Source organism: Trachemys scripta, chromosome 6, assembly GCF_013100865.1.
Source record: "Trachemys scripta elegans isolate TJP31775 chromosome 6, CAS_Tse_1.0, whole genome shotgun sequence".
Taxonomy (NCBI): Eukaryota; Metazoa; Chordata; order Testudines; family Emydidae; genus Trachemys; species Trachemys scripta.
The window spans coordinates 10202623-10218067 of NC_048303.1; the positions used below are offsets into that span (position 1 = coordinate 10202623).

Here is a 15445-nt window from a genome sequence, read left to right on the forward strand (position 1 = left end):
CTGTCCCACCCCAGCATCAGCTGCAACTCAGTGCTTTTTGAGTGGCTTCATGCTGGCTGCATGCCTAGACAGCAGATAAAATCTGCTAAATCTTTTCTTTCCCAGAAAGAGCCATTCCCATGTTTCTTTCGATTTCCACCTGCGTCAGACAGGAAACAAACCCAATGCAGAGTGGAGGGTGTCACGGCCGTGATGCACTCTGAGAAAACCCAACAGCATTCACAGCTGGCTGTGTAACTTTTCATTGTCTGATCACTGCCTTCCTGCCTCCCAGCCTGAGATCCAAAGTGAAGATGTGGGGTGTTGAGAAGTGGCTTGCCATTAGTAGGGTTCAGAGTTAGCACCACATTGAGATGGACTGAGGCCAGCTCGCCCCCCCCCACCCCCTCTGATAGCTGTTGTGTGAGGCCCACTACAGACTCAGGCAGAAGTTAGTTTGTTCTGGAACAGCCTTCTAAGAGGAGCAGTGAGGGCAAAAAACCTAACTGGCTTCAAGATTGAGCTTGATAAGTTTATGGAGGGGATGGTATGACGAGACTGCCCACCATGGCATGTAGCCGATCTGTAACTGCTAGCAGCAAAAATCTCCAACAAGCGGTGATGGGACACTAGATGGGGAGGGCTCAGAATTCTCTATAGTAACTCATTCTCAAGTGTCTGGCTGCTGGGTCTCCCCCACAAGCTCAGGTTCTAACTGATCACCATATTTGGGACTAGGAAGGAATTTCCCCCAGGTCAGATTGGCAGAGACCTGAGGGGAGGGGTCGCCTTCCTCTGCAGCACGCGGCACAGGTCACTTGCAGGTTTAAACTAGTGTCAATGGTGGATTCTCTGTAACTTGAAGTCCTTAAACCACGACTGGAGGACTTCAGTAACTCAGCCAGAGGTTCGGGGTCTATTACAGCAGTGGGTGGTGAGGTTCTGTGGCCTTCAATGTACAGGAGGTCAGACTAGATGACCTTCTGACCTTAACGTCTATGAGTCTTATTGAGTGGTTCACCCTTAATCTAAAGAACCAAAACCTGGGAAATACCAGACAGGAGACCATCAAACAGGAGTAAAAAGCAGTAAAAAGCCTCAGCAAAGAGCTCCAGGATACATAGCAGGGCTCATGTGGCAGTGAGTTCCAAAGACAAAAGGACCAATTCATAAGATCACGTTATCTGAAGAAGCCACCCCAGAGACAGCTGCATCTCAGTGCTGGGCGAGCCATCCCCATGTAGTGTTGCTGTGCTGCTGTTCCACCCCAGAGGGGACTGCATCTCAGCCCCATTACCCAGCAGTGGAAAGAGTTCAATATTTGCTAAGGGTTTTTGTTTTCAGTTCTAAGAAATGCCTCATTTCTGAGAAGAGGCTGTTAGGATGTCATTTCTGGACAGAGAGGCAGTGGTCACATCCAGAAATCCACTAGGGGGTGTATCTCTGGCCAAGCTGTCCAGCCCCCCAAGTTGATCACAGTGCCTTTTAAAGCATGTGCACTTCCAGACCCTGCTGCTCCAAAGAGCCCATGGGGGGATCTGGGGAATGAAGATTCTCTGCACCCTCCAGTCTCTATCACTAGCTTTTCCAGCCTGGCCCCATCTCTCCGAGCCTCTCTGTGCTCCCCTCCCACACGCACTCTGCCTCCCACCCCCTCGCACTACAATGTGAGAGCAGGGCCGCCCCACCCACCTTCAAACCCCCGCCAGCTGGGCTGCTGGAAGGATAAGACACAGGGAGTTACGCTTTTGTTTCTCAGACAAAATTTTGCCTGCACGGAGAGAAGCGGAGATTTGGCCGGGTAAGAGCAGGAGGCAGAGGGTGTCTGGACCCATCCCCCCGCAAGGAGCAGAATTGTCCCCCCCACTCTATCCCCCTCCTCCCTCCCCCCTCCCCCGCCAAGGGGCAGGATCGTCCCCTCTGCTCTATTCCCCCAGGTTGCAGGATTGTCCCCTGCAGTCTATGCCCCACCCATGGGCAGGGCCGGCTTTAGGCCGATTCAGCCGATTTGGCTGAATTGGGCCCCGCCCCAAGAGGGCCCCGCGCTGCAGCTCTCCACCCCGCCCCCAGCTCACTTCCCCCTCCTCCCCTCCCCTGAATGCTCTGCCCCCTCCCCTGCTTCCCGCGAATCAGAGATTCGCGGAAAGTCTGAAAAGAAGCAGGGGTGGGCCGGCAGCACAAGGTAAGCTGGGGTGGTGGGGGTGCGAGAAGGGCTCCGGGGAGGCGCGGCCCGTTCCCGCAGGCCTCAGCGGCTCTGGCCCGGCTTGGCTCCGGCTCGGCCCCCGCGGCGCGGGTCTCCCCCGTCCCCCCCCCGGCGTGGCTCGGGTCTCCCCCGTCCCGGCTCGGGTCGGTTTGGACCCAAGCCTGGCAACCCCGGCCGGAGCGTGGCTCGATTCCTGGGGGCGGGGCTTGCAGCAAGCCCCGCCCCCAGGAATCGGGCCCCGCTCTTGCTAAAGCCGGCCCTGCCCCTGGAGTAGGATCGTCCTTGCTTGTTCCCCATGTTTCACCCGCCCTAACTGTGCTAGGGCATTGCCAAGTCACATGATAAGTCCTGGCTCTCTGTGGGGCAGAAATTCCCAGCAGCTGGGAGTGGGGGGGTGGGACAGGGTCAGTTCGGACCTTGCTCTCTGTCCAGCCCTCTGTCTGGCTCAGACAGCGGCTAATCTACCCCTAACGCTGGTCTGACTCCTGGCATGATTTGAAACACTGTCAAACTCTGACCAGTTCAACCAGCTAAAACCCGGGCAAACCCTTGGGCCTGTGGAATCCCCCAGAACAGTGGCTTGTCTTGCGTTAGCCGCGATCGGGACACTTACAGGCACAAGCTAATCTATAGAAGGAGAGCCGGCCCCTCAGATGTTCACCCCCCACACACACACACAAAAACGAGGGGTTCTATATATTTGCTTGCCGGTCTTTGGAGCCGCTTTTCCAGCCCTTGCCACTGGAGGGAGAAGCTGGAAAAGGGGCTCCAAAGACCAGCAAGCAAATATATAGAACCCCTCTTTTTTAGGGGGTTGGCTCTTTCCGTGGGTTAGTTTGTGCGTGTGATGCGCACTGCTTTGCCTTATCACAGCGCAGCAATCCCATGCCTCCAGCAGCTGGGGATTGCAGGAAAACCCCAACTGCCCTGTGAATCTGGCAACTTTTTGGTGGATGAAATCCTGATAGATTTCGTCCAAAGAGGGAGGGAAACAAAATTCCCATCTTCTATCTTGACTGGGGGGAAGGGGGTGTCCACTTAGGATGAAAAAACGAATTGGGCCGGCCCTGGTGCTTACTCAGAAGACATCACTGATGGTAGGACAGATAGAGCCAGTCCCCTTTGGGGCCCATCGGTGGCTGGGAGGGATCCCAGGGTGGGAAACTGGGGAGTCTCCAGCAGAAAAAGAGGAGACTTTGGTGCTCCAGGACTAGAGCCCAGCGTTAGGGGAGTGGGGTTGGGCCAGGGCATGTTCTTTCCCTTTTCTGTGCCTCAGTTTCCCCCACCCAATGCCCAGGGCTCTGTGGGGGTGAGAGGGTGAATTTGCTCTCACGCCAGCTGGAGGAAAGCTCGGCCAGTCAGCACCCAGCTCACTGCATGATGGGAAGGAAGCTACTTCCTGGTTAGGCCCTGAGCGTGGCCTTTCCTACGGCCGAGCTCGGTGCCTCCCGGACTCGGGCTCCAGGAGCCCCTGTGTCTCCCCAGCTGCCCTCGGCAGCGAGTCGGACTGAGATCAAACTCCTCTCAGAGGCTTGTGCCCCTGCTGGGCGTGGCACTGCCAGTGATTAGCCCCTGGCACATGCTGTCTGCCAGGCCGTAGGCAGCAGAGAAAAGTCCAGTGTCACCAACAGCCCCAGCGCTAGGGTAGGCTGGGCACAAGCCAACAACACGTGCTGTGATACGGCCAAAGAGCGTCGGCCATGCTCCCAGCCTGGCGGAGGGGTGGGGGAGTGGGTGTCTCTCCAGGGACGCAGAGACACTGACAGTGTGCAGGGGGCCATGGGGGATAATCAGCTGGACGTGAGCCCCCGTACGACAGTGTGGCCAAAGGAGCTAAGGATGCCCAAACAGGGGAATCGCGCGTAGAAGCAGAGAGGTCAGTTTACCTCTGGATTTGGCGCTGGTGCGACCGCTGCTGGGGTCCTGTGTCCAGTTCCGGAGCAGTCCAAGAAGGATGTGAATATATTGGAGAGGGGGCAGAGGGGGGCCAAGCGAATGGTTAAAGGATTACAAAACGTGGCCTGGAGTGATAGACCCCAGGAGCTCAAGCTGTTTAGCTTAGCAAAGAGAAGCTCCCACCTCCCCGGGTGACTTGACTCCAGTCTAGAAGCACCTACACGGGGATCAAATATTTCATAATGGGCTCTTCAGGCTAGCAGAGAAAGCTCTAACGTGACCACATGGCTGGAAGTTGAAGCTGGACACATTCAGCCTGGAAAGAAGATATCCGTGTTTACCAGGGAGGGGAATTAACCATGGGAACAATGTACCAAGGAGTGCGGTGGATTCTCCCTCGAGGTGGGATGTGTTTCTAAGAGATCTGCTCTCGTTCAACCAGGAATTAACTGGGGGCAGTTCTCTGGCCTGTTATCCAGGAGCTCAGCCTTGGTCCCTCCTGGCCTGGGAATCTACCAATCTCCGCCATGACTTCTTGGAATCCGTCTTCTCGCTCTGGTGCTGCCCGGTGGACAGGGACACAAAATGGGCAGGTAAACTGAGTCACACAGCTTGTTCACAGAAATATTCCCATGTTCTCTCGCTCCTCCCCAGACTCCTGCTGCCAGGAAGGGGCACACCTGGGCTAGAGATCAGCCGTCCTCCAGCAGAGCCCTACTGCTCCGGGTGCCAGGTCCTGACCCAGTAGGTTCCCCCCACTCAGCGGGTCTAGAGAGATTGTTGGGGTCCACTAGGCATAGCTACCAGGTAACTCGGGAGAGTGGAAGGCCAAAAGTGCCGATGAAGCTCTTTTGCTCTGGGTCTGTGAACCACAGTGACTCCATCTTGGGAACTCTCACCTATTTCTATGCTAACTGCTTACATGCTCTGAAGTAGGCTGAAGCAGAAATGTAACGTCAGCTGTTTAGCAGATGGCTGCAGTTTCACTCACACTAGCAGAAATAATAGAGATAAGGAGCGGGGGAAAGGAGGGGTAGTTAGTTTGCAGGCGTCTAACTCAAGGTCGCAAAGACTGGGAAAGTTTTCTCACAAGCTTATGTAGAGCTTATTGTAACAGTTGTCTGGAAGGGAGGGGTAAGGGGGAACAGCCAGACAAAGAGATGTATGCAAACAGTTTGGAGTATAAAAGGTAAAATTTGTTTGTATTTGTGGCACTGGATTTCAGACATGCTGGTCTCCTAGTGCCATTTCAGAGCTCTGAAATAAACTTGGCTTGCTTTCTCCCCTCGGTGTCTTTATTGGTGCCAAGCACACCGGGCGACGGACCATTGTTGTCCCCTCGAAGAAATAAAAGGGCGTTTTTTACGTGGGTTTTTTTTAGTCATCCCTGTTGGGGCCCCACCTAAAATGTTCAAATTGGGCCCGGCACTTCCTAAAGCCAGCCCTGCCCGCCTTGATACCTGCCAGCCACCTCACACACCGCCAACCCCTGCCATCTCCATCACCAAGAGCCTGGTCACGCCCCCATCAACACCTGCCAGCAGCAATGCCAGGCACATGACCCCTAACACGATCCCAGGCACTCGCACACATCCAAATCCTTGCAACTCCAAGTACACCCTGCCCTGCAACAGCACACACAACCACCCTGACAGGTTACACTAGACCAAAGGAGTTTTGATCACCTTGATAAGTGATGAACAACTTCACACAGACATGTATCATGGCCATTTTATTAACTATTCAGAAAAATGATAGCAGGGAACTGCTAGCTCTTAATTAACATGACAAACAAATCATTACAAGTTTACAAAACAATCCAATAAAATGCCAAAGCAGCCCCTTCAGCACCCGTTTGTTATTTTTATAGCACTGCGCATCTTACTCAGCACAGACAAATCTCATCACACAGATAATTTAACAGTCAAAACTCATTCGTTTTCTATTAGCAAAAAACAGTTCTGTACAAGTATGTTGTAAGGATGTCTCTGCAAACAAGCAGTTCTGCTGCGTTTTCCAAGCAATGAGACAGTAGGTAGTTGTGATGTTACTGGATAGCCCATTTCCCCCTTTCCCCAACCCCAGCATTCTAGCAGCGTTGGATCTAGCCACACTGACCTACCACATGGTGTTCAGGCACAGGTTAAACTGTGGATGCATGGTTGCTAAAATCTGCAGCAAGGTCTATGGATACAAAGCCTTAAAATCCTAGGGCACCATGCAATGGGTATAATTCAAAGACCTCGGAGTCTTTAAGGGATATGGCGTATTTGTGTCTTTTGTCATTGCACCAAAATCCTGGTTAGGAAGCCCATTAAAGATAGGCAAATATAACTTCCACTAATTTACTTCAAGCTTTTTTTCCCTCTCTTTTACTGCAGTGGTGAGTCATATCTTTGTGACACATTAACTGATGTCCTATTCTGTACCACAACAGCTTAGCTACCCTAAAATTCTGATTGCCGCTAACTAATGTTCTCTCCATCTGAGTCACACATACAGATCACTTACCTGCCCTGCAGGGCTCTGTTGTATTGGTTACAACATTGGCAAGTCTACTGGTGTCAATGACAGTTCACACAACGAGTAGCAAAGATACAATTGCAATTTGCAGCGCAGATAACAGAGTTTTGCCTTTAATTTCCAAATTAGCTCAAATTCTCTTTTCATTCAGTTAACAGCTTTAACATAGAACGCAGCAATCTCTGTGCTGCAAGTGCACAGAAAAATACAGCAGGATATTCACAGGAGGTTTAATTTGTATAAAAGTTACTGTTTCCAAAAGCAGCTAGCAAATGTCATGCCTTGAAAACAATCATCCAATGAGAATTTTTTCTGGTGACTCCCATCTTTTCATGTGCTGTATATTTATACTTCCCTACAGTATTTTCCACTCCATGCATCTGATGAAGTGGGTTTTAGCCCACGAAAGCTTATGCCCAAATACATTTGTTAGTCTCTAAGGTGCCACAAGGACTCCTCATTGTTTTTTCTGGTGATGTATCACTTGTAACTCTGCAGCCTACTGCAGCTGCAGGGCTGGGGGGGGGTGTCAGTGGAGTTCTGCGGCCCCAGATTGAAAGCTTCCTTCTACCACTTGCTTGTGAACTTTCACTTTAGCCCAGTTGTACTAAACTCTTAATAAATTCAGGTATGATCCAAATTTACCTCCACACTTTTACATACGATTGCTCTAATCACAATAATAAAAAGCTTTTCCAATAGCCACTGACCACACTTGGCATTTTTATCATTAACATTTTACGGTTTGAAACCATCTGCCTTTCCAGACTCCTTTAGAAACTGAAAACATCAGGCTACAAATGAAAGTATTTCCACATGCCTACCACCATCCTAATTCACCTCCTGAAAAACTGAACTCAATATTGCATTGCTAGTGGTTTCACACCTTCCTCTTTTACCTACGGAGTACTGACCTAGTGATTTTGAAGTGATTTTAGACACTCTCTAAGACAACTCAGAGAAGAACCTTGATTTTTGGTGGCAGCTTGCTTTCTTTCTCTTTAAGATTGGCTGGGCAGAATACTCGTACTTTTTGCTTTTGCTTTCAGGACTGGCTTCTTTAAATCAGAGAGCAAATACAGTGAAGCGATCCACATTTCAAATGTGCATGACATTGCCCTGTGATTAACTACACTCTGAACTCAAAAGATCCTTTTGAAAAGCACTTCTTTATTGGAGTCCTGCTGTCAACTAAATAAGTAAATAAATCGCTCTCCCTACTCTCAGAACTGAGATAGGAGCGTCACTCCTGGGCAACTAATATGGGGCTGCATTTTAACCCCTCCATTTTTCAAGTGATGCACGTGGGTTTAGCTGCATGACTTCCATTAAAGTTATGGTGAGTTATGTGCCTAAAACGCAGTGCACCACTTTGAAAGTTATTGAGCTGCAGTTTTTGGAGGCAAGAAACAAACGAAGACCATCTACTGCCCTGAGTCAACCTGGAAATCCCAGCAGAGAAAAGGAGCTTCTTGTACAATATGCTTCTGAGTACTAGTTCTTATACTATGCTCCTGACCTTACTATTCTGCAATCCCAGTAATCTCTAATGAAAGGCCCTAGCTGTAGATCTGGGGTCAATTCTCTTGCTACATCTTTCAGATGGAAGTAACATTTGGTCACTACTACCAATGCTCTCTCATGCTGAGACTGTGTGGCCTAGTGGAGAGAATGCAGGACTAGAACTCAGGAGACCTAGATTCTAGTCCTGTCTGTACCACTGACCTGCTAGGTGACTGATCAAGTTGTTATGGGAATAATTATACTGATCTCCTTAGTTAAGCACTTTGAGAACAAATGATGAAAAAGCACTACATAAGTGCTAGGTGGTATCAGCTATTCTGATGTGCATTTGTAACAATACAATGATAAAGGATATATTTTCTCATTTGCACTTTACCTGTTTGTTCTTTTAATGCTCTGTGGTCTGGATTTACAAATGAAATCCAGGCTTGATCAGCTTCTGGCTTCTTTTAAATAAGGGGTTCTCATCTTGGGAGTTGCAACTACTAGAACAGGGATAGGGACTGTCACAAACAAATGTTGGGATCACCATCACCCCATCCTTCCCATGTTGCTAAATGGAGATTTCAGCTAGATGGGAAGGAGGCCTAGGATGGAAAAGAGTGAGAACCACTGTTTAAATTCAATGAGTGTTATATCATCATTTTCAACCACATTAAAGTCAGGGCTTCACTTGCATTTACAGGAACCTGTGGTATCAGTTTCCCACCCCCACTCCCTCCCCAAACGGAGGCAAGAGAAAAAACAGAGTCTGCCCAATGGGCCATCATATATGGAGATCCAGTCACTGAAGTTCCATACATCTGTAGGTGGTCTTGCACTGGAATAGACACAGTATATGTGCTAGTGGCTTCGCATTCCAGAACGGGAGGAAAGCAGAAGTCTATACCCCAACAAGCTCAAGGTGAGCATTGAGGTGCACTGGCCGAATGGTTTTGGAGACCCAGGACTGGAATAGCATAGAGGGTTGTGCTGCATTGGCAAGTTTGCATCAAAGGCCCAGCAGAAGAGGAACACAGACCAGCACTTACATGCTACAATGACCAGCGCTCAATTAATACTTCAGATCGATTGGGTTGGGAAACATTGATGGGGGGAGGGATAGCTCAGTGGTTTGAGCATTGGCCTGCTAAACCCAGGGTTGTGAGCTCAATCCTTGAGGGGGCCACTTAGGGATCTGGGGCAAAATCAGTACTTGGTCCTGCTAGTGAAGGCAGGGGGCTGGACTTGATGACCTTTCAAGGTCCCTTCCAGTTCTAGGAGATGGGATATCTCCATTAATTTATAACTCTTGGGGGGGGGGGTGAGATTTGAAAGAGTAGTGGGCTGTAGTGTAGGACCAAGATCCAAAGGGAGGAGTGGGACTGGCAGAGCAGAGAGAGGTTAGATCAGGAAAACAGTTGCAGAAGCAGAGCTCTGTAATCTTCAATGCCTCCTGCCTGCACATTGTACTTGTGGTTATAACCCATCTGTCCAGGCCTTTACATGCAGGACGGAGGAGCAAATTCACCCCCCAGCTTGAAGTTTATTTTAGAGTATATATAATTACATGTTCAGTATGCAAGCCTCAAATCTGAAATAAATATATATAGAGAGGGAGACTGAGATTAAAAATAATCTACAATATAAAATTATATCAGGATATTTAAAGTTTTTTTTTATAAGACAACGTATTCCTCTAATTGTGCATTTCATACAGATCATTAAAATGTAGCAGGGCAGAATTCAAATCTCACTTATCACATTGGGGTCTTTCCCACACAAGGAAACAAAGCGACATTCCCTAGGTTTGTACAAAATCACACATAGCTCAGACACAATTTGATGCAGAATCATCCCTGTTCCTCTACGGCAAGAAATTGAAACCTGTACACGCTCGCATCAAGAGCCACACACAAATGGGCAGACTTCATCAGTGTCTGTGCACTTGACAGGTAACAGCCAATGGAGATGGACATGGACATGGACATGAAGGCTGGGGAAGTTCTGGTCAGGAAATGAGCTTTGCAGCTAGGCCAACAACAGTAACCGAGTTAGTTTGTGCTTTATTAGAAACGAAAGAGCCAGATCCCACAACATTGATAACAAATGGGAATTCTGCCATTGACTTCAATGGGAGCAGGATCAGACCCCAAGAAATGGGGGGCGTGGGGAAAGGTTTGCTAAATGGAGACAGGAAAAGGCAATAAGAAAATATTATTTCTTTTATTTTCAAGCGTATTGGACAGTGGAACACAAAAGATAGAAGAAGCAGCTGACACTGTCCTCCAATGGAGGAAACCTCAGGAGGTTCTGACTCTGGGTGCTGGTCAAAAAAATACACCCAAGAGTCCAGCTGCTCACACAGATTAGCCTGATTGGAGTTTGCAGAATCTGTCGAGAGCAGGCTAAGTGGTGGGTAGCTGAAGAGCGGCAAGCCCTGCCTTCGGATGTACCTCTCCGGGGGGCCAGCTCATGTCCTCCAGTTATTCAAGAAGAATGGAGAGGGCACCAGCCTGGACCTGCAAGGATGGTTTTGTATTGTACTGCTATGCCACAGTAGAACCAGGGAAGGGAGGTAGGTAACTACTGAAGGGCCATAACTTGTTCACCTTCCTCTCATCAGAACCCATACTGAAGTCAATGGACCATTCATGTCATCCAAACAGGCTCCTGAAGCGTGATAGATAGAGACAGGATATGAATCAACTTCTTCCAACATCACTGCGTAGCCTGGAGCAAATGCACAGTACAGCCATATAAATACCTCTCGAGTTCTAACTCTCAGCGTTGCCATGAGTAAGCAGTCTAATGAGCACTCCCACAATTAGGGCTAGGCTATGATCTTAATCACCCTGGTGAAAATCAAGCGTACCAGACACAAACCTTACTGTGACCTGTGTACTATGCACACGCCCCGGCATGCCCAAAGCACTGCACATGATTCCCATTGGCAGCACGACGGTGGCACATGTGAATTCTCAGTCGTCATGGTGAGCAGAGATTCTTTTTTTTTTTTTTAAATCCTTTAGAGTCTTCCACACAGATGTTGAGGTTTGCACATCACAAAGAACTGCCACCAACACCAGAACACAAGCCTCTCTTATTGATAGGGGAGATTCCATTGGATCAGCGAATATTATTCAGAGATTCAATGTCCTCCTTTTTGACCTTGAAAATAGGACATCAGCCCGCGTAGTTTGTCGCCGTGAAGGAAGAGGGACCTTGTTGGACCTCATGTGGATCCTCAAAACATACAAAATAATTACCCTAAAGTTTCAAAATATTTTTTAAAAGAAGAAACAGTTCCATGCTGTATCACTGGGCCCGATGCTGGAATTGCAACTGAATACACGGTCTCGGATGGGTGGATCAGATGACTAATTTTTGCACTCAGTGGCACTACTGGGCAAGCAGTTTTGAGACCCTGGAGAAGAGGATGGAATTGTAAGAGTCAATATTTCAGTGAAAGAAACGTAGACAAATGTAATGATGGGAGGAAAAGCAGCCAGCTAGATCATCCAGTCCCCCTCCCAACCTAGGCAGGATTGTTCCACTACAGCAGTGGTCTCCAAAGGGGAGTGCGCAATGGGATCCTTGGGGGTGCGCGGCAGGAGGAGCGCTTTTGGTTTTTTGCTTCGGCAGTTCGGGCGGGCGTCCGAGCGGCTTTTAAAATACCAAAGGATGGGACCTTCAATTCTTCCCATGGGACACTATTCCACAACCTATGCAATCTCACCTTTGGGAAGTTTTCCCCAGATATCCAGCCTAGATTTCTCTTTCCTAACTGTCTCTCCTAACTATACAACTGTGTCCTGCACTTTGTCTGTGCAGCGTGTCAGTCCGCACAAGTGTGACGTGCACTAACTGGGCTGTGTGGACCCTGCTGACACGCACTAAAAGTTCCCTAGTGAGCACTGACATAGTTGAAACCGGACTACATTAACACATTAGGGACCTCTGAGTGCACACTAGCAGGGTCTCCCCGGGGCAGTTAGTGCGCAACATGCTGGCGAGGACTAGACCCTACACCTCACTGGTGGGGCTAACGCAGGCCCCAAGTAATTCCTTTTCAGAATGAAAATACTTACAGCTCAGGCTAGTGATGTATTAAACTGTAACCATCAATCGTAGCGTAATCAGGGTCACCTGTAATATAGAAATCACAATAGGAACACTTGGCTGTTACATAGCCCTTTTCATCCATAAAGCTCAGAGCACTTTACAAAAGAGGTTGCTAGCATTATCCCCATTTTTACAGTTGGGGAAACAGAAGCAGACAGAGATAAAGCGCTTGATCTAGGTCACCCAGTAGGAAGTGGCAGAGCCAAGAACAGAACCCAGGTCTTCTGAGTCCCAGTCCAGGGCCCTATCTACTAGGCCACACTGCAAATAACAAAACTGATGGTTCCCAAGTAGAGAAGAGCCCAAGCTGCAGCCTTTCAGGTCCAGATCTTGCCTTCTCAAAGTTCAGGACTGTCCCTATCCAGGATTTTGGTTGGAACTTCTTGCTGGGTGAACTCCTGGCCCCATTGAAATCAGTGGCGAAACTCTAATTGACTTCAATGGAGCCATGATGTCACCTTCTATTTCTAACAGAAGCTTACAGGTGCCTGGAACAACATTTTCAGAGATATCATAGAATATCAGGGTTGGAAGGGACCTCAGAGATCATCTAGTCCAAACCCCTGCTCAAAGAAGGACCAATCCCCAGACAGATTTTTGCCCCAGATCCCTAAATGACCCCCTCAAAGATTGAACTCACAACCCTGAGTTCAGCAGGCCAATGCTCAAACCACTGAGCTATCTCTCCCCCCAATGGCTAGAATGATCAGGGGGATATGAGAACTAGGCAAGATCACCAATATTTACATGGCAGTGGAATTACACACAGAACCTGCAACACCCGCAAAAATGGAAATACAGAGAGGATTGCACAAAAAAATGCTTTAAAATGTGTGATTTCTAGAATGACTTGGTGTAACTCACCTGGCCCACTCACAGGGATTGGTAATGGCCCCCTCCTGCACAAAAACAAACAAGACAACACTTGTCTCTTTGTTGCTAAATAATCTGATTCTTTCATATTATTCAATTCTTGCCCGGCCCCACATGGCATTTCTGGTAGATTGTGAGTGCCGAGAACTTTGGCTGGTTTGAGGTTTGCAATGTCCAGTTTCAAAGTGTGCCATATTATTAATCTCTTGCAATGTCATTAGCAGCGGACAAGACGCAAGAACCAGGCAGCCCCCATCCCACCAGAGGGTAGTTTTTGTGGTGGGGTGGGGAAGAAAAGCAGTGGCTAGCCACAGCCCTTCACAGCGTGAACCGTGGGGCTTCACGCACAAACATGCCATAATTTAAACAGTTCAGTATTCCAACCCCAGCTATCAGATAGTCATTATTGTGACTGACTCCTACTGCAGAGCAGCCATGGACATTAGTCTTCAGTGATGACAAGGGTGCTCTCAGTTCCTTTTCTCTCCCCACAGCAGACCCGTCCTTCATCCAGAGCCCAACTCCCCTCTTTGGTCAGCAGATTCCCTTGCTCTCCCAGTGCAGCTGATTTAGGTTCTCTCCTTTGCCCACATGAGCATGGGTTCTTAGATGATCCAGCCCTCCCCAGACAAACATGGGGAGAAGGGAGCCATGCAAGGAATACAGGAAGGTTTCCAGCAGCAGGGACGGGCTAGGGAGCAAAGGAGGTGGCAAACCAGTGCCCAAGATCTCAGAGGGTTTCCTGGTACAGAGGGGGACTCAATCCAGGCAAAATTCCCAACTAACCATATACCCCAACTCCCACCAACTTCTATGGGACCCTGAAAGAACCTAAGATCCAAACAGTTCCAAAAGACTTAAAGAAGCAACACCCATTTTTAACCTATAGGTTCCCAATAGCCAGGCCATTGTTTTTATTATTTGGTTTGTGGTGGGTTTATTTATTCTTACCTCCCTATCCCAGGTGCTGGGGCCTGATTTCTTGTTGAAGTTGTATTTCTTTGTGTGTTATAGTAATTTTCATAGACCACAGGAGCTGGGGGGGTGGAAATACAAGTCAACTGTAAAAAATGTTTTTGTGAGCCGTTGTCATGCAATGTACAGCATCACATCTGCACAATGGGAGATGCAAATTCCTTTTTCAGCTCCATCCCTTCCACACTGAAAAAAACTGTATTATTAGAAACCAAAGCCTCCAGAAATGAGGTTTGAGTTCTCTTCAGGGTCTGGTGGCAATTGCCTGCTATCCCGGTGCAAGGATGCCACTCTAGAAACAGGCTTCATTTTGAGACCAACACAGAACCAGAACCATCAAGCGTGCTTGCTTTCTGCACCAAGCTTTGTTTAATAAAACCCATACCCTTACTAGAGCCGAGAAGCTGTACAGAATGCTGATGGCCACACCGGTTAGAAAACCTACATCAAGCAGTTACCTGGGGGCATACTTCCGGTTTTACGGAAATTGACAAAAAATTCGATATCCTTCTCGATGCTGCACATTTCTAGACTCCTCCGGGTTTCTTCGTATCTCTGTAAAAAGGAAAAAAAAAAGTTGTTTTTTTTTTAAAAAGCATGAAGTGCAGAAACAAAAATTAATTCGTATTTCTGGAAAGAAAGAAAGTATATAATTTGCATCAGCAAAATAAGTGTCAATAATACAAGAGGTGAAAATCTTGGGCCCAATAAAAGCAATGGGAGCTTTTGCCATTGACTTCATTGGAGACAGGATTTCAAATCCTGTTCCATACTATTGACTGGGTGTTCGTTATTGCTATCTGTTGGATTATCTATGAGAATATCAACAAAGCTAAAGCTGTGCGCAGACCACCCTATCTGAACTAGCTTGAAGATAGCAAGCCCAGGTAACAACAGCAGTGAAGACAGTGCAATGCGAGTGAAGAACCTTCCCCTTCTGCTCGGCAAATAAAAGGTTTGGAGGGTCTTGGGTTTTTCAGACCTACCTCATCACTCTGGACACACTCCTGAGAGAGCTGGTTAAGGTGTAGCCACAGCGCATTGCGGAAGTAGTTTATCCGTTCGTACTCCTGGCTCTCAAGGAACTGAAGAGATACAGGGAGGCAAGTCAGGGTATGTTAACAAAATAACTAACGGCCACGTTCCCAGCCAGCTGGGATTAATCGTGGAAGTTGGAAAAGGGGAAGACATACATCATCTAGGCGACCTCCCTGCCAATACAGGTTTGGGCCATATTGGACCCATCCTAGTGCTTTGCTAGTCCTTTCAAATGTTCTAAGCAATGACCTGACCTTGGGTCTAACTTCACCACTTCTTTGGCATTTTGGCCTTAATCATCCCTCTCTGGGGGAGTCTATCCTACCTTCA

General features: G+C 48.3%; 1 protein-coding gene across 1 annotated transcript in view; it reads right to left on the bottom strand.

Annotated features, from left to right (window-relative positions):
* Positions 1 to 7453: 7453 nt before the first annotated feature.
* Positions 7454 to 15445, bottom strand: part of PSTPIP2 (proline-serine-threonine phosphatase interacting protein 2) — a 53860-nt gene continuing 45868 nt past the window's right edge. The window contains exons 10-15 of the mRNA XM_034774045.1: positions 15064 to 15162; positions 14536 to 14632; positions 14054 to 14138; positions 13094 to 13128; positions 12196 to 12253; positions 7454 to 11531 (exon numbers count right to left, since the gene is read on the bottom strand). Coding sequence (XP_034629936.1) covers positions 12204 to 12253; positions 13094 to 13128; positions 14054 to 14138; positions 14536 to 14632; positions 15064 to 15162 — 366 coding nt within the window. The 3' untranslated portion in view covers positions 7454 to 11531; positions 12196 to 12203. The remainder of the gene's footprint in view (positions 11532 to 12195; positions 12254 to 13093; positions 13129 to 14053; positions 14139 to 14535; positions 14633 to 15063; positions 15163 to 15445) is intronic.